Source organism: Salmo salar, chromosome 22 (genome assembly GCF_965601325.2).
Source record: "Salmo salar chromosome 22, fSalSal1, whole genome shotgun sequence".
Classification (NCBI taxonomy): Eukaryota; Metazoa; Chordata; class Actinopteri; order Salmoniformes; family Salmonidae; genus Salmo; species Salmo salar.
The window spans coordinates 59,480,210-59,505,000 of NC_138312.1; the positions used below are offsets into that span (position 1 = coordinate 59,480,210).

Genomic DNA, 24,791 nt, shown 5'->3' on the forward strand with positions numbered 1-24,791 from the left:
ATGGGGTATTGTGATGTCATTATGAGGTATTGTGATGTCATTATGGGGTATTGTGATGTCATTATGGAGTATTGTGATGTCATTATGAGGTATTGTGATGTCATTATGGGGTATTGTGATGTCATTATGGGGTATTGTGTGTAGTTTGATGCGAAACAAAATCTATTTAATACGTTTTAGAACAAGGCTGTGATGTAACAGCATGTGGAAAAAGTCAAGGGGTTTGAATACTTCCCGAAGGCATTGTACTGTATAGCAGTCAGTTGGGAAAATCAGTTGGTTATGAAAGCAAAGTTCTAAGTTAATATTTTAAATGACATACAGTCACTTTTTACTGAGAAGTGTTTTGTCCATACCGGAGCTGACAGAAACAGAGAGAGAGAGAGGAGAGAGAGAGAGAGAGAGAGAGAGACACAGAGAGAGAGAGACACAGAGAGAGGGAGAGAGAGAGAGAGAGAGAGAGAGAGAGAGAGAGAGAGAGAGAGAGAGAGAGAGACACACAGAGAGAGAGAGAGAGAGAGAGAGAGAGAGAGAGAGAGAGAGAGAGAGAGAGAGAGAGAGAGAGACACACAGAGAGAGGGAGAGAGAGAGAGAGAGAGAGACACAGAGAGAGAGAGAGAGAGAGAGAGAGAGAGAGAGAGAGACACACAGAGAGAGAGAGAGAGAGAGAGAGAGAGAGAGAGAGAGAGAGAGAGAGAGAGAGAGAGAGAGAGAGACAGAGAGAGAGAGAGAGAGAGAGACACAGAACTACTACTCTACATTTGTAGTATTTTAAATGACATACGGTCACTTTCTAATGAGAAGTGACCAGGTTTTGTCCATAGCTGAGACAGACAGACAGACAGACAGACAGGACAGACAGACAGACAGACAGACAGACAGACAGACAGACAGACAGACAGACAGACAGACAGACAGACAGACAGACAGACAGACAGACAGACAGACAGACAGACAGACAGACAGACAGACAGACAGACAGACAGACAGACAGACAGACAGACAGACAGACAGACAGACAGACAGACAGACAGACAGACAGACAGACAGACAGACAGACAGACAGACAGACAGACAGACAGACAGACAGACAGACAGACAGACAGACAGACAGACAGACAGACAGACAGACAGACAGACAGACAGACAGACAGACAGACAGACAGACAGACAGACAGACAGACAGACAGACAGACAGACAGACAGACAGACAGACAGACAGAGAACTACTACTTCTACATTTTGTAGCTAGCAGGGTTGTTCTGTTGATATTTTAACAGGGCCATAAACAGGACCTTTCAGAGCAGCTGAAAACCGACTCCCTTTTTTAGTCATAAATCTTCTGTTTTATCGTCATCCACCAGGCACTTATAGCACTAGTGTTTAAAGACACGGCCCTAACACACACTTACTAGTGCACATCCCAAATGGCACCCTATTCTCTATATAGAGCCACGGTCAGAAGTAGTGCACTATAAAATGAGTTACAACTGGTATTGCCTTTTGTCTCTTTCTGATGAAAAACATCATAACTTAATGTTATTATTTATGAACTACCATCAATATCGTCTGAAGATTTCATGACTCCACAACCAACTAAATGTATTCAAAATAGCTTCTAATCTTCATCATTGTACGTCTGTTAATGGAGGAAACCTTTTCTGAATATTTCCTGTTTTTGGATTGACTGGTATATTTTCCAACTGACTAGTTCAACAGATCTGAACTCCTGCTTCTATTTACTACCTGTCAATCAACGTATTGTAAAACACTAAATTATCAAAAAATGTATATTTCCTTGTCATAATATGTATTGATATTATACTATAAAGTACATTCGGAAAGTATTCAGGCGCCTTGACTTTTTCCACGTTTTGTTACATTACAGCCAGATTCTAAAAAAAGTTCCAAAAAGAATAAAGACATTACAAATGTCATATTATGTCTTTATACAGTGTTGTAACGATGTGTAAATAGTTAAAGTAAAAAAGGGAAAATAAATAAGCATAAATACGGGTTGTATTTACAATGGTGTTTGTTCTTCACTGGTTGACCTTTTCTTGTGGCAACAGGTCACAAATCTTGCTGCTGTGATGTCACACTGTGGTATTTCACCCAGTAGATATGGGAGTTTATCAAAATTGGATTTGTTTTAAATTGTTTTGTGGATCTGTGTAATCTGAGGGAAATATGTGTCTCTAATATGGTCATACATTTGGCAGGAGGTTAGGAAGTGCAGCTCAGTTTCCACCTCATTTTGTAGGCAGTGTGCCCATAGCTTGTCTTCTCTTGAGAGCCTACGGCGGACCTGGCAAGGCTATGATCACTGAGTCTATACATAGTCAAAGCTTTCCTTAAGTTTGTGTCAGTCACAGTGGTCAGGTATTCTGCCTCTGTGTACTCTCTGTTTAGGGCCAAATAGCATTCTAGTTTACTCAGTTTTTTTGTTAATTCTTTCCAATGATCTTTTTGTTTTCTCATGATTTGGTTGGGTCAAATTGTGTTGCTGTCCTGGGGATCTGTGGGGTCTGTTTGTGTTTGTGAACAGAGCCCCAGGACCAGCTTGCTTAAGGGACTCTTCTCCAGGTTCATCTCTCTGTAGGTGATGGCTTTGTTATGGAAGGTTTGAGAATCCCTTCCGTTTAGGTGTTTGTAGAATTAAACGGTTATTTTCTGTATTCTGATAATTAGCGGGTATCGGCCTAATTCTGCTCTACATGGATTATTTGGTGTTTTACGTTGTAATCAGAGGTTATTTTTGCAGAATTCTGCATGCAGAGTCTCAATTTGGTGAATCCTTGGTTGGTGAGCAGACCCCAGACCTCACAGCCATAAAGGGTAATGGGTTCTTTAACTGATTCAAGTATTTTTTTTGACAGATCCTAATTGGTATGTACATTTTATGTTCCTTTTGATGGCGTAGAAGGCCCCTCTTGCCTTGTCTCTCAGATCGTTCACAGATTTGTGGATGTTAGCTGTGGCGCGGATGTTTAGGTCAAGGTATGTATAATTTTTTGTGTGCTCTAGGGTAATGGTGTCTCTCTCTCTCTCTCTGTCCGCCTCTCTCTTTCTCTCTCTTTCTCTCTGTCCGCCTTTCTCTCTCGCTCTCTGTCCGTCTCTCTCTCTCTCTTTGTCTCTCTCCGCCTCTCTCTCTTTCTCTCTCTCCGCCTCTCTCTTGCTCTGTCCGCCTATCAATTTGTAGCCTATAGGGAACGACTAGTTAATTAGCTAACAGCGACCTAATCTGACTACAGAAAATGTCTAGTTCCCTAGTCTGAGTTGACATACCAGTCAGGAGAATAATATACACAGCCTTGAGTTAGTTGTGATATATGTGAACTTCATGGTTCAGTGTCATTAAAAGTAGTTAAAATAATGAAAAATGAGGCTGGTCAAAACAAGTTATAACTTTTCTCTTAAAAAAATGTCCAATTATACTTTTATATTGTATTGATGTTATACCGCACAATTGTCCCAGCGTCGTTGTAAATAAGAATTTGTTCTTAAAATTAACTGACTTGCCTAGTCAAATAAAAACATATACTAAAAATATCTTTACATTTCATTGATACTTTACTATATGTAGGAATGGAGGGATGAAAGACAAAAGTAAGATTGAAAGGCTTGGAGCAGGAGGCGGGGACAAGAGGCGAGGACAGGAGGCGGGGACAAGAGGCGGGGACAAGAGGCGGGGACAAGAGGCGGGGACAAGAGGCGGGGACAAGAGGCGGGGACAAGAGGCGGGGACAAGAGGCGGGGACAGGGACAGGAGGCAGGGACAGGAGGCGGGGACAGGGACAGGAGGCAGGGACAGGAGGCGGGGACAGGAGGCGGGGACAGGGACAGGAGGCGGGGACAGGGACAGGAGGCGGGGACAGGGACAGGAGGCGGGGACAGGGACAGGAGGCGGGGACAGAACAGACCTGGGTTTAAATACTATTAGAAATACTTTCAAATACTTTATCTGTGGTTGATTGAGCTTGCCTGGCTTTAATGGACCTGTAGAATATTTTCTAAACGGCAAACCACACCCATCTGGTACTCCAGGCTAAAACAAGTAGTTTGAAAGATTTCAAATAATATTTGAACCCAGGTCTGGGACAGACAGGAAATAAATCTTGAACGAATTAAGAAACATCCGGTCTCTCGGTGGACATTTATTTAGTACATTTCGCAGGTTGTTACCAAGTTTCTCAGTTGAAGTCTAAAGTGCAGCTAGCCAACACACCAGAATACTCCTAGTTCAGTGGCATGCGAATGTATTTGTGTGTGAATTAATGAGCGTGGATAAGTTAATGTAGATGCAAATGTTTTTTTTTTTTGTTTTTTTTTTAACTGTAATTACTCTATAGCAAAGACTTACATATTTCCTCTTCTTATAGCAGTCGTCCGTCCCGTTGGTGGTGGTCGTGTTCAGGTCTGACTGGATAATGGTGGCCTTCCCAGGTCCCCTGGTCACAGCCCCGTTCTTCTGCCTATCTCCTTTGATGACGGGCGGAGGATTAGCGCCTCCCTCCCCAGGCAGAGCCACCTCCCCTACTCCTAGAGCCTCCTCCTTGTAGCGCTTCATGAAGACAGACATGGCCTGGAGCTGGTGGAAGGAACAAGACCAACGATGGGAAATAAGCGTTCAGGCTATATTTTTTATTTAACCTTTATTTAACTAGACAAGTCAGTTAAGAACAAATTCTTATTTTCAATGACGGCCTAGGAACAGTAGGTTAACTGCCTTGTTCAGGGGCAGAACGACAGATTTTTACCTTGTCAGCTCTGGGATTCGATCTTGCAACCTTTCAGTTACTAGTCCAACGCTGTAACCACTAGGCTACCTGCTCTATATGGTGTAAAGTCTAGCCACTAAGCTACCTGCCCTATATGGTGTAAAGTCTAGCCACTAAGCTACCTGCCCTATATGGTGTAAAGTCTAGCCACTAAGCTACCTGCCCTATATGGTGTAAAGTCTAACCACTAGGCTACCTGCTCTATATGGTGTAAAGTCTAACCACTAGGCTACCTGCTCTATATGGTGTAAAGTCTAACCACTAGGCTACCAGCTCTATATGGTGTAAAGTCTAACCACTAGGCTACCAGCTCTATATGGTGTAAAGTCTAACCACTAGGCTACCAGCTCTATATGGTGTAAAGTCTAACCACTAGGCTACCTGCTCTATATGGTGTAAAGTCTAACCACTAGGCTACCTGCTCTATATGGTGTAAAGTCTAACCACTAGGCTACCAGCTCTATATGGTGTAAAGTCTAACCACTAGGCTACCTGCTCTATATGGTGTAAAGTCTAACCACTAGGCTACCTGCTCTATATGGTGTAAAGTCTAACCACTAGGCTACCTGCTCTATATGGTGTAAAGTCTAACCACTACTATGGACATTATGTTTGTTACAGCTAGTGTATCTTTATACGTAGGCCTACTAATAAATAATAACATGTCAAAAAAAATGAAGAATATTAATCAAAATAAGAATACTAGAAGAAGTGACCTGTTGATAATGTGGACAAAATTCCAAAATGGAGGCTTAAATACAAACATAAAGATGATTTATTTGGACGGCATCAAAATCTAACCTGGTCCTCTGACAGAGGTCCGTGGCACTGGGAGGGGTTCAGATCATAGACAGGTAGCTGTCTCATCAGCTGCCTGCGTCGGTACATCGCACCCTCAGTCCCTGCTACGCTTCTCCTCAGGGACCAACGCCATGTACAGCATGGCCTAAAGAGGGAGAGAGAGGGTGAGAGAGGGAGAGAGAGGGAGAGAGAGGGTGAGAGAGGGAGAGGAGTTAACACAGCCCAGGAGAGAGTAAACTACATGAAACAACAAGGACTGAGGACTCAACTTTACGGCAACAACAACAGCAGCACCAGATCAGTGTGACAGAGCTATGTGAAGCATAGACTCCAGAGAGTTTAGCTTGAGCTAAACTGTACAGTTGGTCTTTGAATGAAGCTTTATATTGTATGTGACTGTAGGCAGCAACACTAACTGGCTTTGGGACCTGGGATTGGTCCTTTTAAACCGGAGAAATACTTCACAGGCCCTGACTTGTGGGACTGCGTCCCAAATGGCACCTTACTTATTCCCTATATAGTGCACAATTTTTATTTTTTTTACCATAACCGCAAGTCAAAAGTAGCGCACTATGTAGGAAATAGAGTGCTATTTGGGATGCTGACCTATGGCTCCAGTTCAAAAGTAGTGCACTATTTAGGGAATAAGGTGCTTTCTTGGGACACGTTTCAGAGTGGTGGCCAAGCAGCCCTCACAGTGCTGGAAAATAGATCATCACTCTCTATTCTAACCTCCAGGCTTCTACTGTCAGCACTCTGTGACCTACAGTAGCACATCCATCCCTCCTTCTCTTCTACTGTCAGCACTCTGTGACCTACAGTAGCACAACCATCCCTCCTTCTCTTCTACTGTCAGCACTCTGTGACCTACAGTAGCACATCCATCCCTCCATCCCTTCTACTGTCAGCACTCTGTGACCTTACACATCCATCCCTCCTTCTCTTCTACTGTCAGCACTCTGTGACCTACAGTAGCACATCCATCCCTCCATCCCTTCTACTGTCAGCACTCTGTGACCTTACACATCCATCCCTCCTTCTCTTCTACTGTCACCACTCTGTGACCTACAGTAGCACATCCATCCCTCCTTCTCTTCTACTGTCAGCACTCTGTGACCTACAGTAGCACATCCATCCCTCCTTCTCTTCTACTGTCAGCACTCTGTGACCTACAGTAGCACATCCATCCCTCCATCCCTTCTACTGTCAGCACTCTGTGACCTTACACATCCATCCCTCCTTCTCTTCTACTGTCACCACTCTGTGACCTACAGTAGCACATCCATCCCTCCATCCCTTCTACTGTCAGCACTCTGTGACCTACAGTAGCACATCCATCCCTCCTTCTCTTCTACTGTCAGCACTCTGTGACCTGACACAACCATCCCTCCTTCTCTTCTACTGTCAGCACTCTGTGACCTACAGTAGCACATCCATCCCTCCATCCCTTCTACTGTCAGCACTCTGTGACCTTACACATCCATCCCTCCTTCTCTTCTACTGTCAGCACTCTGTGACCTACAGTAGCACATCCATCCCTCCATCCCTTCTACTGTCAGCACTCTGTGACCTTACACATCCATCCCTCCTTCTCTTCTACTGTCACCACTCTGTGACCTACAGTAGCACATCCATCCCTCCTTCTCTTCTACTGTCAGCACTCTGTGACCTGACACAACCATCCCTCCTTCTCTTCTACTGTCAGCACTCTGTGACCTACAGTAGCACATCCATCCCTCCATCCCTTCTACTGTCAGCACTCTGTGACCTTACACATCCATCCCTCCTTCTCTTCTACTGTCACCACTGTGACCTACAGTAGCACATCCATCCCTCCTTCTCTTCTACTGTCAGCACTGTGACCTTACACATCCATCCCTCCTTCTCTTCTACTGTCAGCACTCTGTGACCTGGCACAACCATTCCTCCTTCTCTTCTACTGTCAGCACTCTGTGACCTGGCACATCCATCCCTCCTTCTCTTCTACTGTCAGCACTCTGTGACCTGGCACAACCATTCCTCCTTCTCTTCTACTGTCAGCACTCTGTGACCTGGCACATCCATCCCTCCTTCTCTTCTACTGTCAGCACTCTGTGACCTGGCACATCCACCCCTCCTTCTCTTCTACTGTCAGCACTCTGTGACCTACAGTAGCACATCATTCTATTCATCTTTTCAACCATCTCTAACTAAACGTATCTAGCTAGCTGGGCACTAGCTAGTAACTCTAAACAGCCAATCATTCTTCATCTCTCCCCTAATAACAGACAAGTCATCAAATACTCCTCAGTAAATACTAATCTTCACACAGTCAGAAAACGTATTGGAAGAGGACACATCAGTCATAGTGGGTTTTCTTTGTATGCACATCTAGGATGGAGCAGTGGGGTTACAGCGCTCGTTAAGGGGTAAAGCTCTGCTCCTCACTCTCTGCCTGCATCACACTCTACAATCCTGGGGTGAGGCTGACCTATCACCACTCTACAATCCTGGGGTGAGGCTGACCTATCACCACTCTACAATCCTGGGGTGAGGCTGACCTATCACCACTCTACAATCCTGGGGTGAGGCTGACCTATCACCACTCTACAATCCTGCATGTCATTAGTGTGTCCTGATGAAGGCTTCCTGGAAGGCCTGCCCTGGCCTCAGAGCTAAACCAGTCCCAGATAGAGACAGGCTGCACCACACACACACACACACTTGCACACAAATACATACACACACATGCACACACGTGCACACACACGCACGCACTCCCCACAGGCAGGCTTCAGCAAGCAGGCTGCACCACGGACATGGACTGGATAATGTTCCTCGTTGCATCATAAAACTCTGAAGTATTCTTATAGAGACCACAAATATTTACTAGCCCACTAACAGACCAAAGATATTTACTAGTCCACTAACAGACCAAAGATATTTACTAGTCCACTAACAGACCAAAGATATTTACTAGCCCACTAACAGAGTAAAGATATTTACTAGCCCACTAACAGACCAAAGATATTTACTAGCCCACTAACAGTAAAGATATTTACTAGCCCACTAACAGAGTAAAGATATTTACTAGCCCACTAACAGACCAAAGATATTTACTAGCCCACTAACAGAGTAAAGATATTTACTAGCCCACTAACAGAGTAAAGATATTTACTAGCCCACTAACAGACCAAAGATATTTACTAGTCCACTAACAGACCAAAGATATTTACTAGTCCACTAACAGACCAAAGATATTTACTAGCCCACTAACAGAGTAAAGATATTTACTAGCCCACTAACAGACCAAAGATATTTACTAGCCCACTAACAGAGTAAAGATATTTACTAGCCCACTAACAGAGTAAAGATATTTACTAGCCCACTAACAGACCAAAGATATTTACTAGTCCACTAACAGACCAAAGATATTTACTAGCCCACTAACAGAGTAAAGATATTTACTAGCCCACTAACAGACCAAAGATATTTACTAGCCCACTAACAGACCAAAGATATTTACTAGCCCACTAACAGACCAAAGATATTTACTAGCCCACTAACAGACCAAAGATATTTACTAGCCCACTAACAGACCAAATATATTTACTAGAACACTAACAGACCAAAGATATTTACTAGCCCACTAACAGACCAAAGATATTTACTAGCCCACTAACAGACCAAAGATATTTACTAGCCCACTAACAGAGTAAAGATATTTACAGTAAAATTGCTACACTGAGATTGTGTGACAGATGAATGAAACTTTCAATTGAACAAAAAAATCTTGATCTGATGAAGATTGTGATAAATGTAACAGGTTTCTATCAAACCTTTTAATGTTGGACTAAAGTACGTCAGATAAAAATGTCACCACAGCAAATTTGTCGGTGAACTTTGCAAATGTTGACCAAACAAAATACGCTAGACATGGTGAGATCGTTTTATCTGTAAAATGAATTAGCAGAGAAATGGCAGTAGATATCACTTTTATGCGCAAATATTGATATAATAACCATCATATTGAAGTAAACTTGTAGTCACGCGATGACATGTGTTTTGTGGTCATCCCACTACGACTCGGGACATCACGCAGTTTATTAGGCTACAGATGAAATAAGCGATGATGAACTTGGTGATGAAAGTACACGGTGATGAGCTCCTTTCCAATAAATATCCAGGGTCTTATTCTGGCGACATGATGATCTTGCTCTTTTGCTCATAATTATTCATCATTTCGGCAATACCTGCACTGTATCTGCGATACTGTTGGCAACAGCGCACGTGCCAAAACCGGAAAGGGCACATTCACTATATCCAGTGCTTGACTTGTTCCTCTTATAGAATATTAACTCAAAAGTATTCTGGAGCTCCTGCACCTAAATATAAACAGTACTGGCACCAAAAAATTAGTACTGGTACCTATTTCAGTCCAAGTCGAGCGCTGGACATATAACGAAATAAACTATTGGGGGAACCAGCAGTAGAGTTGAAAATACGATGGAAAACCCATTTAACTTGATTTTTTTATTCGATATATGGGTATTTCACAGCAAAAGTTATTTTATGTGCACTACGTCATCACACACAGCCTTTAGTCCACACCAAGTTCATTTGATGGGAACACATCTCTGGTGGGAAAATGTGCATATTGTTCTTCTGCAGATTTTAGAATATTGGCATGAAAATCTGTCGACAATTGGATGGAAACCTAGATACTGCATCTAATTGGATGAAAACCTAGGAAGGAATCTAGAGTTCATTGGGGTTTCTGCTTCAAATCTACTGCCTTCTCCTATCATATCACCTAGCTCTATGGAGGTCCTGAATACTACCTTCTCCTCTCATATCACCTAGCTCTATGAGGTCCTGAATACTACCTTCTCCTATCATATCACTTAGCCCTACGAGGTCCTGAATACTACCTTCTCCTCTCATATCACCTAGCTCTACGAGGGGTCCTGAATACGACCTTCTCCTCTCATATCACCTAGCTCTACGAGGTCCTGAATACGACCTTCTCCTATCATATCACCTAGCTCTACGAGGTCCTGAATACTACCTTCTCCTATCATATCACCTAGCTCTACGAGGTCCTGAATACTACCTTCTCCTCTCATATCACCTAGCTCTACGAGGTCCTGAATACTACCTTCTCCTCTCATATCACCTAGCTCTACGAGGTCCTGAATACTACCTTCTCCTATCATATCACCTAGCTCTACGAGCTCCTGAATACTACCTTCTCCTCTCATATCACCTAGCTCTACGAGGTCCTGAATACTACCTTCTCCTATCATATCACCTAGCCCTACGAGGTCCTGAATACTACCTTCTCCTCTCATATCACCTAGCTCTACGAGGTCCTGAATACTACCTTCTCCTCTCATATCACCTAGCTCTACGAGGTCCTGAATACTACCTTCTCCTCTCATATCACCTAGCTCTACGAGGGGTCCTGAATACGACCTTCTCCTCTCATATCACCTAGCTCTACGAGGTCCTGAATACTACCTTCTCCTCTCATATCACCTAGCTCTACGAGGTCCTGAATACTACCTTCTCCTCTCATATCACCTAGCTCTACGAGGTCCTGAATACTACCTTCTCCTCTCATATCACCTAGCTCTACGAGGTCCTGAATACTACCTTCTCCTATCATCTAAGATGATCTAGGCAGAGGCGTTTAACTCTTACCTTACGAGGTCTGGACTACTGCTGGTTTTCTGTTCTACCTGATAATTATTGCACCCACCTGGTGTCCCCAGGTCTAAAGTCCCTGATTAGAGGGGAAACAATGAAAAGGGGACAATGGAACTGGCTTTGAGGTCCAGATTTGAATTTGAAGGGATCTGCACATGGTAATTTGATATTTCAAGTGTGCAGAAGTTGTTTTGCTCAGTGGTCTGTTGTTTAGGTCAGAGGTGATGGAGCCAGTCAAGCAGGCGCCGGCTGTGGCATGTGGACCGACCAACTCTGACTAAGGAGAAGAATGTCCGTAGTCTGCTGGATTTACTGCACCAAGCCTGGGACGTAAGTTGACCTTTATTACATCACAAGCCTGGAACTAAGTTGACCTTTAATACATCACAAGCCTGGAACTAAGTTGACCTTTATTACATCACACGCCTGGAACTAAGTTGACCTTTATTACATCATTTTTTGGCATTTTGAGTCATTTAGCAGACGCTCTTATCCAGAGCAACTTACAGTAGTGAATGCATACATTATTTTTTTTTTATTCGTACTGCTCCCCCGTGGGAATCGAACCCACAACCCTGGCGTTGTAACCACCATGCTCTACCAACTGAGCCACACGGGACATCACACGCCTGGAACTAAGTTGACCTTTCTTATATCACAAGCCTCTAGTTCTCTGTGCTGTTATGTTTCCTATTATTTACTTTAACCAGGGTCCATAAGGTACCATTTGACCAGGGTCCATAAGGTACCATTTGACCAAGGTCCATAAGGTACCATTTGACCAGGGTCCATAAGGTACCATTTGACCAGGGTCCATAAGGTACCATTTGACCAGGGTCCATAAGGTACCATTTGACCAGGGCCCATAAGGTACCATTTGACCAGGGCCCATAAGGTACCATTTGACCAGGGCCCATAAGGTACCATTTGACCAGGGCCCATAAGGTACCATTTGACCAGGGCCCATAACGTACCATTTGACCAGGGTCCATAAGGTACCATTTGACCAGGGTCCATAAGGTACCATTTGACCAGGGTCCATAAGGTACCATTTGACCAGGGTCCATAAGGTACCATTTGACCAGGGCCCATAAGGTACCATTTGACCAGGTATTGAACGTTTCCCTCCCTCCCAGTTGTAGGTGATGTTGTTGAACATCCCTCGCTCACCAGTTTCTGTGTGAGTCCTGGCGGGGCCCAGTCGTAGGTGATGGTGTTGAAGGTGGGGTTCTTCTTTGAGACGACAGGGTTGGTGATGACCATGCGGTTACGTTTGTACACCCGGATGCCCTTCACCTGTTCTCAGAAATAGTCAGAGGTTTGTGTTATCATTGATGATCTTAAATACACTGTATCCACTTAGAACGGATGAATAGGGTTTTAAATGATCTGATTAATCATATAACAGATCACCTTGGCGGTCAGGTGGGTATATTTGGAGTCGGCCAGGAGTCGCCCAATCTTGTGGTCATCGTCTATGTCACAACTGGTGCCGTGGTCCTCCACACTGCAGCCACACACAGTGCACACCTTCCTGGTGGGGAGAGACAGGTACAGTAAGGTAGGGTGGGGCATGGTAAGGTTAGATAAGGTATGATGAGGTAAGTTATGATAAGGTAAGGTATGGTAAGGTAAGGTATGATAAGGTAGGGTAGGATAAGGTAGGGTGGGGTAACGTAAGGCAAGGTAAGGTATGACAATTTAAAGGTTTGGTATTTTTTTATTTTACCTTTATTTAACTAGGCAAGTCAGTTAAGAACAAATTCTTATTTTCAATGATGGCCTACCGGGGAACAGTGGGTTAACTGCCTCGTTCAGGGGCAGAACGACAGATTTGTACATTGTCAGCTCAGGGATTCTATCTTGCAACCTTTCGGTTACTAGTCCAACACTCTAACCACTAGGCTACGCTGCCGCCCCGGTATGATAAGGTAAGGTAGGGACTGATAAGGTATGATGGCTTAAGGTAAAGTATGATAAGGTGTGGTAAAGGTATGGTATGGTCTGGTAAGGTAAGGTAAATGTTTGGTAAGGTCAAGTTAGGTTAAGCTGTGGTAAGTTAAGATAAGGTATGGTAAGGTAAAGGTGTGGTAAGGTTAGATGGTAAGGTAAAGCTGTGGTAAGGTAAGGTTAAACTGTGGTTAAGTTAAGGTATGGTAAGGTAATGTAAAGGTGTGGTAAGGTAGGATAAAGGTTTGGTAAGGTATGGTATGGTTAAGGTAAAGTAAGGTTAAGCTGTGGTCAGGTAAGGTATGTTAAGGTAAGATTAAGCTGTGGTAAGGTAAGGTTAATGTAAGGTAAAGTTAAGATGTGGTAAGGTAAGGTAGGGTTTGGTATGGAATGGTAATGTATGGTAAGGTAAGGTAAAGGTGTGGTAAGGTAAAGGTAAAGCTGTGGTAAGGTAAAGCTGTGGTAAGGTAAGTAAGGTAAAGCTGTGGTAAGGTAAAGGTAAAGCTGTGGTAAGGTAAAGCTGTGGTAAGGTAAGGTAAAGCTGTGGTAAGGTAAAGCTGTGGTAAGGTAAAGCTGTGGTAAGGTAAAGCTGTGGTAAGGTCACCCTCTAGGTCACAGCTAGAACCCTGCTCCTCCACACTGCAGCCCCATTGGGTGCATGCCTTCCTGATTGATGTGTAGAGTCTACATCTATATGTTGTCTGTATATTCTGTTTATCGTCATAAAAAAAGCCTTCCTTAATCTTCTGTGGTCTGTGTGTTTTTATATCGTTAGGGTTAAATTACCTCCAGGAATGTGGGATGAATCCAGAGCAGATCCCTTTACATGACAGACACGTCTCACCCCTCATCACTGGAACCACTGGCTGCTGCCCCACACACATCTGGAAATACAGGGGCAAGAAGAGGAAGGAAAGGAAAGGAAAGGAAAGGAAAGGAAAGGAAAGGAAAGGAAAGGAAAGGAAAGGAAAGGAAAGGAAAGGAAAGGAAAGGAAAGGAACAATGATTAGACAAGGAACACAGAGAGGTAAACACTAAACGGACACAGACCTGAGCATCAGAGCACAAATCCTAAACACACTGTGTAATACCAAGGCTCTATACTGTTTAATACCAAGGCTCTACACTGTATAATACCAAGGCTCTACACTGTATAATACCAAGGCTCTATACTGTATAATACCAAGGCTCTACACTGTATAATACCAAGGCTCTACACTGTATAATACCAAGGCTCTACACTGTATAATACCAAGGCTCTACACTGTATAATACCAAGGCTCTACACTGTATAATACCAAGGCTCTACACTGTAATAATACCAAGGCTCTACACTGTATAATACCAAGGCTCTACACTGTATAATACCAAGGCTCTACACTGTATAATACCAAGGCTCTATACTGTATAATACCAAGGCTCTACACTGTTTAATACCAAGGCTCTACACTGTATAATACCAAGGCTCTACACTGTATAATACCAAGGCTCTACACTGTATAATACCAAGGCTCTATACTATATAATACCAAGGCTATAAACTGTATAATACCAAGGCTCTACACTGTATAATACCAAGGCTCTATACTATATAATACCAAGGCTCTACACTGTATAATACCAAGGCTCTATACTATATAATACCAAGGCTATAAACTGTATAATACCAAGGCTCTACACTGTATAAAACCAAGGCTCTACACTGTATAATACCAAGGCTCTACACTGCATAATACCAAGGCTCTACACTGTATAATACCAAGGCTCTACACTGTATAATACCAAGGCTCTACACTGCATAATACCAAGGCTCTACACTGTATAATACCAAGGCTCTATACTATATAATACCAAGGCTCTACACTGTATAATACCAAGGCTCTACACTGTTTAATACCAAGGCTCTACACTGTATAATACCAAGGCTCTACACTGCATAATACCAAGGCTCTACACTGTATAATACCAAGGCTCTTCCTGATCCCCCTTTTGTCACAGAATGTTTTCCTCCTCCACAGGAAAAGGAATGTGACGGCCCATTCAGATCCTGTGATGCTGCAGGTGTAACGCGGGTCGTCTAATGGGGACCAAGACGCGGCGTGTGACGTGCTCATATTTACTTTTATTAACTCAAAAATTAAACAAATAACAAAACGACCGTAAACAGACCCGTCAGGTGCAACATACACAAAACAGGAAACAACCACCCACAAAACACAGGAAAAAAACACCCCTACTAAATAGGACCTTCAATTAGAGGCAACGAGGAACAGCTGCCTCCAATTGAAGGTCAACCCAAGAAACTTAAACATAGAAATAGACATACTAGAACAAACATAGAAATATACTAACATAGAACATAAACCCAAAACCCCAAAATACATAAAACAAACACCCCCTGCCACGCCCTGACCAAACTACAATAACAAATAACCCCCTTTACTGGTCAGGACGTGACAACAGGACTGATTCTCTCCTGTGACCAAAGGGGTCACATTATCTGTAGATAGATGCACTGGCTAGCACAACTGTAAAAAAAACTAAAAACATGACAAACAGACAACATTTCAAACCCATGTAACTAGACACAGTGACACACAAACCCTGCCTCAAGACACAGACAGTGACACACAAACCCTGCCTCAAGACACAGGCAGTGACACACAAACCCTGCCTCAAGACACAGACAGTGACACACAAACCCTGCCTCAAGACACAGACAGTGACACACAAACCCTGCCTCAAGACACAGACAGTGACACACAAATACAGGTGCGCAGGACGGGCAGCGTAGAGTTATATCACTAGTTACAGATACACTGCGATGGAACTTTCCCATGACAAGAATGATGTCATTGCTAAAAAAAAAAGCTATTCATGACTACTCACTGTTGAGACAATAAAATGTAACAGATTAAATATAACAGTAACCTGAAACTACAGAGGAAAAACTGTGTCCTGTGTTATCCTCCTGCAGCGTGTTCTGAGTGTGTGTGTGTGTGTGTGTGTGTGTGTGTGTGTGTGTGTGTGTGTGTGGTCTCTGAGTCTGAGCCAAGAGTCATAACAACCTCATGAATGAAGGGCTCAGAAAGATCACACTGTAACAAATTGGTGTCTAAAAGACGTTTATTTTAACTCGAGACCTGAGACGAGGTTCTCTGTCTGTATTGGAGAAAGCCTGAGGGTGCCAGGGGGGTTCCTAGGCTGACAGAAAATACAATGGCCTGTATTCACAAAGCCTGTATTCACAAAGCCTGTATTCACAAAGCCTGTATTCACAAAGCAGGTATTCACAAAGCCGGTATCCACAAAGCCGGTATCCACAAAGCCTGTATTCACAAAGCCGGTATCCACAAAGCCTGTATTCACAAAGCCTGTATCCACAAAGCAGGTATTCACAAAGCCTGTATTCACAAAGCCTGTATTCACAAAGCCTGTATCCACAAAGCAGGTATCCACAAAACCGGTATCCACAAAGCTTATTTAATTGATGTTATAAAGCCCTTTGGCATCACCAGTTGTCACAAAGTGCTTATACAGTGCACTACTTTAGACCAGAACTCATAGGGCTCTGTGTAGGGAATAGGGTGCCGTTTGGGACGCAGGCAGAGAGACAGCGGACTGTAACAAGAGGTAGCAACACTATAAGAAGCACTTCTGTTCTGGAAGGTGTGTGGGTTGAAAACACTGTTGAAAAGGTTAGACACACAGCATTAGAAACATTAGAGAAACAAAACAAACTAGAGGGTAACCGTGGAATCAAATCCCTTTTATAATCCACAGCTAACAGCCTCCCTATTGCCCTCAGGCTACTCCAGGCTAGTCCAGGCTACTCCAGGCTACTCCAGGCTACTCCAGGCTACTCCAGGCTACTCCAGGCTACTCCAGGCTACTCCAGGCTAGTCCAGGCTGTAGTGACACATCCCAAAATGGCAGCCTATTCCCTATACTGTATAGCGTACTACCAGAGCCCAATGGGAACAGCCCTATGGGAAGAGCCCAATTTGGAACAGCCCTATGGGAACAGCCCAATGGGAACAGCCCAATTTGGAACAGCCCTATGGGAACAGCCCTATGGGAACAGCCCTATGGGAACAGCCCAATGGGAACAGCCCTATGGGAACAGCCCAATTTGGAACAGCCCTATGGGAACAGCCCTATGGGAACAGCCCTATGGGAACAGCCCAATTTGGAACAGCCCTATGGGAACAGCCCTATGGGAACAGCCCTATGGGAACAGCCCTATGGGAACAGCCCTATGGGAACAGCCCTATGGGAACAGCCCAATGGGAACAGCCCAATGGGAACAGCCCTATGGGAACAGCCCTATTTGGAACAGCCCTATGGGAACAGCCCTATGGGAACAGCCCTATGGGAACAGCCCAATTTGGAACAGCCCTATGGGAACAGCCCTATGGGAACAGCCCTATGGGAACAGCCCTATGGGAACAGCCCAATGGGAATAGCCCAATTGGAACAGCCCAATGGGTCCTGGTTAAAAGTAGTTCACCATGAAGGGAATAGGATGCCGTTTGAGTTGCAGTAGTAATATGTGTGTGAACAGCGACGGAAGATAACCGCTGGCCCGGGGTAACTAGAAGTATGTTTCAAGTGAGTGTTAGCAACGCAGGCAGGGTGAGGCAGCCACTTCTGATTGGCAGACTGTCTGACACTAAATGGGACCTCTAAAGTAAACAAGAATCTGATCGAGCATCATGTTCACACACACAAAGTATTCAGACCCCTTGACTTTTTCCACATTTTGTTACGTTACAGCTATTTTCTGAAATTGATTAAATTGTTTCCCCCCCCCCCCCCCGTATCAATTTACACAACATACCCAATAATGACAAAGCGAAACCAGATTTTTTTGAATTGTTAGCAAATTTATTACAAATAAAAAACTGAAATATCACATTTACGTAAGTCAAGGGGTCTGAATACTTTCCGACTCTATCTCCTAAACTCCACAGTGGGTAAGGGTTAACATTTCTTAAAGACTACACTTCCACTGCCTCGGAGTTTCAGACCACACTTCCACTTCCTCGGAGTTTCAGACCACACTTCCACTGCCTCGGAGTTTCAGACCACACTTCCACTGCCTCGGGGTTTCAGACCACACTTCCACTGCCTCGGGGTTTCAGACCACACTTCCACTGCCTCGGTGTTTCAGACCACACTTCCACTGCCTCGGAGTTTCAGACCACACTTCCACTGCCTCGGAGTTTCAGACCACACTTCCACTGCCTCGGAGTTTCAGACCACACTTCCACTGCCTCGGAGTTTCAGACCACACTTCCACTGCCTTGGAGTTTCAGACCACACTTCCACTGCCTCGGTGTTTCAGACCACACTTCCACTGCCTCGGTGTTTCAGACCACACTTCCACTGCCTCTGTGTTTCAGACCACACTTCCACTGCCTCGGAGTTTCAGACCACACTTCCACTGCCTCGGAGTTTCAGACCACACTTCCACTGCCTCGGTGTTTCAGACCACACTTCCACTGCCTCGGTGTTTCAGACCACACTTCCACTGCCTCGGTGTTTCAGACCACACTTCCACTGCCTCGGTGTTTTAGACCACACTTCCACTGCCTCGGTGTTTCAGACCACACTTCCACTGCCTCGGTGTTTTAGACCACACTTCCACTGCCTCGGTGTTTCAGACCACACTTCCACTGCCTCGGTGTTTTAGACCACACTTCCACTGCCTCGGTGTTTCAGACCACACTTCCACTGCCTCGGTGTTTCAGAAACAAACCATTTCACAGATAGTGTGCTCAGAGAGAAACATGTGCAACCAATAAATGTGTTTCTAATGATGATCTACTATTATAATAATTATGTTACTACAAAAGAAGTGTGCTATTGTATTCTATTAATCTACAATCCTCTGTATAGTTGATTGGATGTGACAAAGTGAAGAGAGTGAAGTGGTTGTTGACCTGACCCTCTTCAGTTTAGACGGCATTACACACACAGACACACACACACACACACACACCAGTTTAGACGGCATTACACACACACACACACACCAGTTTAGACGGCATTACACACACACACACACACACGTTTAGACGGCATTACACACACACACACACACACACCAGTTTAGATGGCATTACACACACACACACACACACACACACACACACACACACACACACACACACACACACACACACACACACCAGTTTAGACGGCATTACACACACACACACACACACACACACCAGTTTAGACGGCATTACACACACACACACACACACCAGTTTAGACGGCATTACACACACACACACACCAGTTTAGACGGCATTACACACACACCAGTTTAGACGGCATTACACACACACACCAGTTTAGATGGCATTACACACACACACACACCAGTTTAGACGGCATTACACACACACCAGTTTAGATGGCATTACACACACACACACCAGTTTAGACGGCATTACACACACACACCAGTTTAGATGGCATTACACACACACTCAGCACACTATTTGTCTTTTCTCTACACCCTGATGTGGTTGCAATGAAAGACCGTTTTCTTTTAAATGTTTCCATGGCAACTCTATTTATGGCTAAATATGTAGCGAGCATATCTCACATAGCAAGTTGATTTACTGGGTCACTGTTGCTCTATAAAATCACACTTCTTAAATGATATGAATTTGTTCCTGTTTTGAGAGAACCTGCAGTTTGACCTGTTACCAGAGTCTTGTGTGTGTGTGTGTGTGTGTGTGTGTGTGTGTGTGTGTGTGTGTGTACCCGTTTCATAACAATAGTAAACAAACTGAAATTCACATTTTGCCGGTCCTCACTTGTTAAAAGGCTATTTTAGATTAAGGGGTTAGGGTTAGAAGTAAGGTTAGGGTTAGGTTTAGGGGTTAGGGTTAGGGTTAGAATTAATTAGGTTTAGGGGTTAGGGTTAGAATTAAGGTTAGGGTTAGAATTAAGGTTAGGGTTAGAGTTAGGGGTTATTTTGAATGGGAATCAATGGTTGGTCCCCAGATTGACAGATTACTGTGGGAGTACAAGTACTGGGTTGGGGCCTGTCCAGTTAGATTGATGGGTTCTGTCTTGGTCTCTCTGGTGTGACAGGAAGAATAGCTGTGGCATAGCACACAGACAGACACAGAGAGAGAGAGACAGACACAGACACAGAGAGACAGACATAGAGAGAGAGAGAGAGAGAGAGAGACACAGACATAGAGAGAGAGAGAGAGAGACACAGACATAGAGAGAGAGAGAGAGAGAGACAGACATAGAGAGAGAGAGAGAGACAGACATAGAGAGAGAGAGAGAGAGAGACAGACACAGACACACAGAGAGACAGACACAGACACACAGAGAGACAGAGACAGACAGAGAGAGACACACAAACAGAGAGAGAGAGACGAGACAGAGAGACAGCCAAGAGAGAGAGAGAGCGATACACAGAGTAGAGAGAGAAACACAGAGACAGAGAGAGGAGAGAGAGAAACAGAGAGAGAAAGAGAGCGACAGGGAGAGAAACCGAGAGAGACAGGGAGAGAGAAACAGAAAGAGAGACAGACTAGGTATCAGTCCCTTACGGCACCCTATTCCCTTTATAGTGCACTACTTTTGACCGGAAGCCATAGGGCTCTGGTTAAAAGTAGTGCACTACATAGGGTTTAGAGGTGTCATTAGGGCGGTAACCTACAATACACAGGGAGGGAGAGTATTATTGGCTCTGATCCTCTGCAGCGCAACAATAGGTGAATTCAGGATAAACCATCAGGGAGGGTCAAACTATTTCAGAGACGGTTTAGAAAAGGTTGCGGCTTAGTTTTGGTATTTATTTCCATGGTCTGTTCTCCATCTCTGTAGAATCTCACCATGGGACAGGTGATTGTTGAAAGGACATTTTCAATATCAAACTAACATGTAATCTTTTCTACACTTTAAAATGTCTTTCACTTTCAGTGGTTCTTCCAGTAAGAGATATTTAAAAAGGCGCAGTATGTAGCTTCGTGGGCGACCCCGACTAAATTCACATAGAAATTTGAGTTATAGTTCCGTTATTCTCATTGAAAGCGAGTCTAGGAAGCGGTAGATCTGTTCTATGTGCTCCAATTCTACGATTCTCGTCCTTAAACACTGTTTTTTGTTTGTTTTTGTTTTTAGGTGTTACTGGTCAGTCTAATTTAGCCTGTGCACCGGTATGCATTCCAATGAGAAAACCTTTCATCCCAAACACACACAGCTGAGAGGGTTAACACATTACACTGTAACAGAGTACAACAGTAGAAAACATGACAGGAAATACTGAAGCTTATGCATTCATTCATTCATTCATTCTTTAATTTTCTGCCGATTTCTACTATTTTTGTTACACTTGTTTTGGTTGAAAATGTATAAAACAGAAGTTAAATCAACTCCAAATCTGAGACACGCAATAACGTTTTTACAAGTGTGTTTCACTCACCTTCTCTATTCCAGAAGTCAAATCCATAGTGCTCAAATTGAAGGGCTGAAATACAGTTTCAAAGCAAAAGGTATTGGATACCTCTCTCCTTTTCAGAGGACTGTGGACTTTCTGCTCCACATGAGTCTGACAAACAGCTTAAATGACTGGCTGGAGGGATTCCCTGGAACACTCATGCCAACCAATCACAGCAAATGAAAGAAAAAAAAAGAAGAAAATAAATCCCACAACCAATAGAATTTAAGTGGTATTTTTTCTCCTCCTCCCACTTCGTTCTCTCGTTCCTACAAATCCTCTGGAACAGAGAGAGAGATGACGTCACCGAAGAGTGAGAATGCGATAATCGGGCCCGAGGAATGTGCTGCTCACATAGTACCTGTCCCAAACAGTGCCCTGTTCCCTACATAGGAATAGGCCGTCATTTGGGATGCGGACACCGTGGTGATCTCTTAAAGTTGGAGAGACATTTCCTGTAATGTTAAACCAAACTGCTTTATTTGGCCTTTTTTCACGGAAGAGCGGAAAGGGGTGATTCAGGCGTACGTAGCACAAACCCACGCGCTGAAGTTAAATTGCGGGGGACGAGAATGAGACAGTCAACCATACTCTGGGATGTGATATGAATAATGAATCATTTCCACCGTGTCTTTAAAAAACAGATGTATGACGGAGCCAACTTTGCTTACACACCCAACAGAATATAAACATCGGTATGAAACAGGACACAATGTTCAGTAGAACTAGGGTTTTTTTTGTTGTTGTTGGACAAAATATTTTTTCTTAATTACTAGATCTACAGTCAATAGTGAAATCACACATACTTCAGACAACATGAACTGAAATGGCACCTTATCGTACACCGTTTATCATCAGAGCACTATGGGTCCCCTGGTCAAATTAAGGGCACTACATAGTGAATAGGTTGTTATTTCAGGAACAACCTTTGTAAATGTTTATCAAATACCGTCACCTGTAGGCGAGGTTAAAAAAAAAAAAACCTTCAAAATGACATCACTTTGTGTTTTCTGAATAAATACTTTCCATTTAGAAACTAGAAAGTCATTTTCCATGGAACAAAATGTACCGGACTTGCTCCAGCTGGCCAGAAGTGTTCTCATGCTTTTCCAATAATGGTAGAATCAATTTCAGTTATTGATTGCTGTCGCAAGTCTCATTAATGACCCATTCACACAGAAAAGTATCCAGAGATACGTCAGCCATAAAGTAGGTAGAGATGTGTTTGAGAAACGCTTCTCATTTTTATTGATATCGTTCATCAATAAATCTCAAAACAATATTACATACATTAGACAATTGTGTGATAGAAAAATGAAGGGGAAAAAAATAACAATTTGTTCAATTAATTAATTATATTAATATGATAAAACTACTTCATTAAAAGGAGTCCACTTCATTTGGACATCAGTAGTTACTGTTTGATTGATTGACAGGTCCACTGATAGCTTCCATGGTGATTGACACATCACAAATCGGTTAGACAAGGGATACATTGAAGAACGATCTTTACATCAAACTAGTTGCAAAATTCCCCTGAGCTTTCTTCAAAATCCTGGCTGGATTTCCTGGCTATTCCCTTGTAATTCCAGGAATATTCCAAACAAGGATTTCTGGAAAAACCGGCAAATTTGGGTGAAAGTTAACGGGAATATTCAAACCTACTGCTCACCTTTAGAAGAGAAAGATGTATATTTTACAATCTGGACGTTTAACTCTATATCGCAGTACTCTAGTGGTCTTTGGGGGAAAATACAAATCGGATCAGTCACCGACAAAACAATTCCTCTTAAAAAAGACGAGCTATTTAAAAAAAAATGTTTAGTCATTTAGCAGACGCTCTTATCCAGAGCGACTTACAGTAGTGAATGTATACATTTCTTTTCTGTGCTGGCCCCCTGTGGGAATCAAACCCACAACCCTGGTGTTGCAAACACCATGCTCTACCAACTGAGCTACAGGGAAGGCTGTAGCAATAATATGTGTAGGCTTTGAATGAATCTCAAAAGTGCTTCCTTGATTCCTCACCTTCTTTCCTCTCAGCTCCTTCTCAACGTGTCAGAAACAAAGCAGGAGACAGGATGCGAAGAAGGACTTTTACGAGTATCGTTTGATTTTGATTAGGAAATTTGATTAGGAAATTTGATTAGGAAATTTGATTAGGAAATTTGATTAGGAAATTCAAATGGAACGGCTCACAAAAGGGGGACAATTTCACAGACACTGTTGGGTCTAAACGATCAGCTTAACCAGAATCCTTAAGATCAAAACAAAAAAGTATTATTATATTCTATTGATCGATGACGATCCTAATCAAACCAACAGTAGAGTCAGTAGACTGGCAGCAGAAGAAGTTGGCATCAGAGCATAAACATCCCAAATGGCACCATATTCCTTATTTAGTGCACTACTGTCAACCAGAGCCCCCAGTCAAATGTAGTGTAGTAAATAGGGAATTGGGCCCTTAAGGCCCTGGTCAGAAGTAGGCCATTATATAGGGAATAGGGTGCCATTTCAGACACTGACTGTCTATCCATTTCTACCACCATATTGGCAGGTAGCCAACCCAGACTCAACCCCTAACCAGCCAGACTCAACCCCTCAAACAGCCAGACTCAACCCCTCAAACAGCCAGACTCAACCCCTCAAACAGCCAGACTCAACCCCTCAAACAGCCAGACTCAACCCCTAACCAGCCAGACTCAACCCCTAACCAGCCAGACTCAACCCCTAACCAGCCAGACTCAACCCCTCAAACAGCCAGACTCAACCCCTAACCAGCCAGACTCAACCCCTCAAACAGCCAGACTCAACCCCTCAACCAGCCAGACTCAACCCCTCAAACAGCCAGACTCAACCCCTCAAACAGCCAGACTCAACCCCTCAAACAGCCAGACTCAACCCCTCAAACAGCCAGACTCAACCCCTCAAACAGCCAGACTCAACCCCCTCAACACAGCCAGACTCAACCCCTAACCAGCCAGACTCAACCCCTAACCAGCCAGACTCAACCCCTAACCAGCCAGACTCAACCCCTAACCAGCCAGACTCAACCCCTAACCAGCCAGACTCAACCCCTAACCAGCCAGACTCAA

At 43.6% G+C, this 24,791-nt stretch overlaps 2 protein-coding genes across 2 annotated transcripts in view; both read right to left on the bottom strand.

Moving 5' to 3' along the window:
- The window catches only part of LOC106583772 (LIM and cysteine-rich domains protein 1), a 28,952-nt gene extending 7,132 nt beyond the window's left edge, over positions 1-21,820 (bottom strand). Inside the window, 7 exon segments of the mRNA XM_014168340.3 lie at positions 4,364-4,591; positions 5,583-5,691; positions 5,693-5,727; positions 12,441-12,566; positions 12,684-12,804; positions 14,007-14,104; positions 21,682-21,820. Coding sequence (XP_014023815.2) covers positions 4,364-4,591; positions 5,583-5,691; positions 5,693-5,727; positions 12,441-12,566; positions 12,684-12,804; positions 14,007-14,104; positions 21,682-21,708 — 744 coding nt within the window. The 5' untranslated portion in view covers positions 21,709-21,820.
- A 1,081-nt stretch (positions 21,821-22,901) lies between these two features.
- The window catches only part of gmppb (GDP-mannose pyrophosphorylase B), a 14,993-nt gene continuing 13,103 nt past the window's right edge, over positions 22,902-24,791 (bottom strand). The window contains exon 9 of the mRNA XM_014168338.3: positions 22,902-24,791. This exon is cut by the window's right edge and continues 1,425 nt beyond it. The gene's annotated coding sequence lies outside the window, so the exon portion shown is untranslated.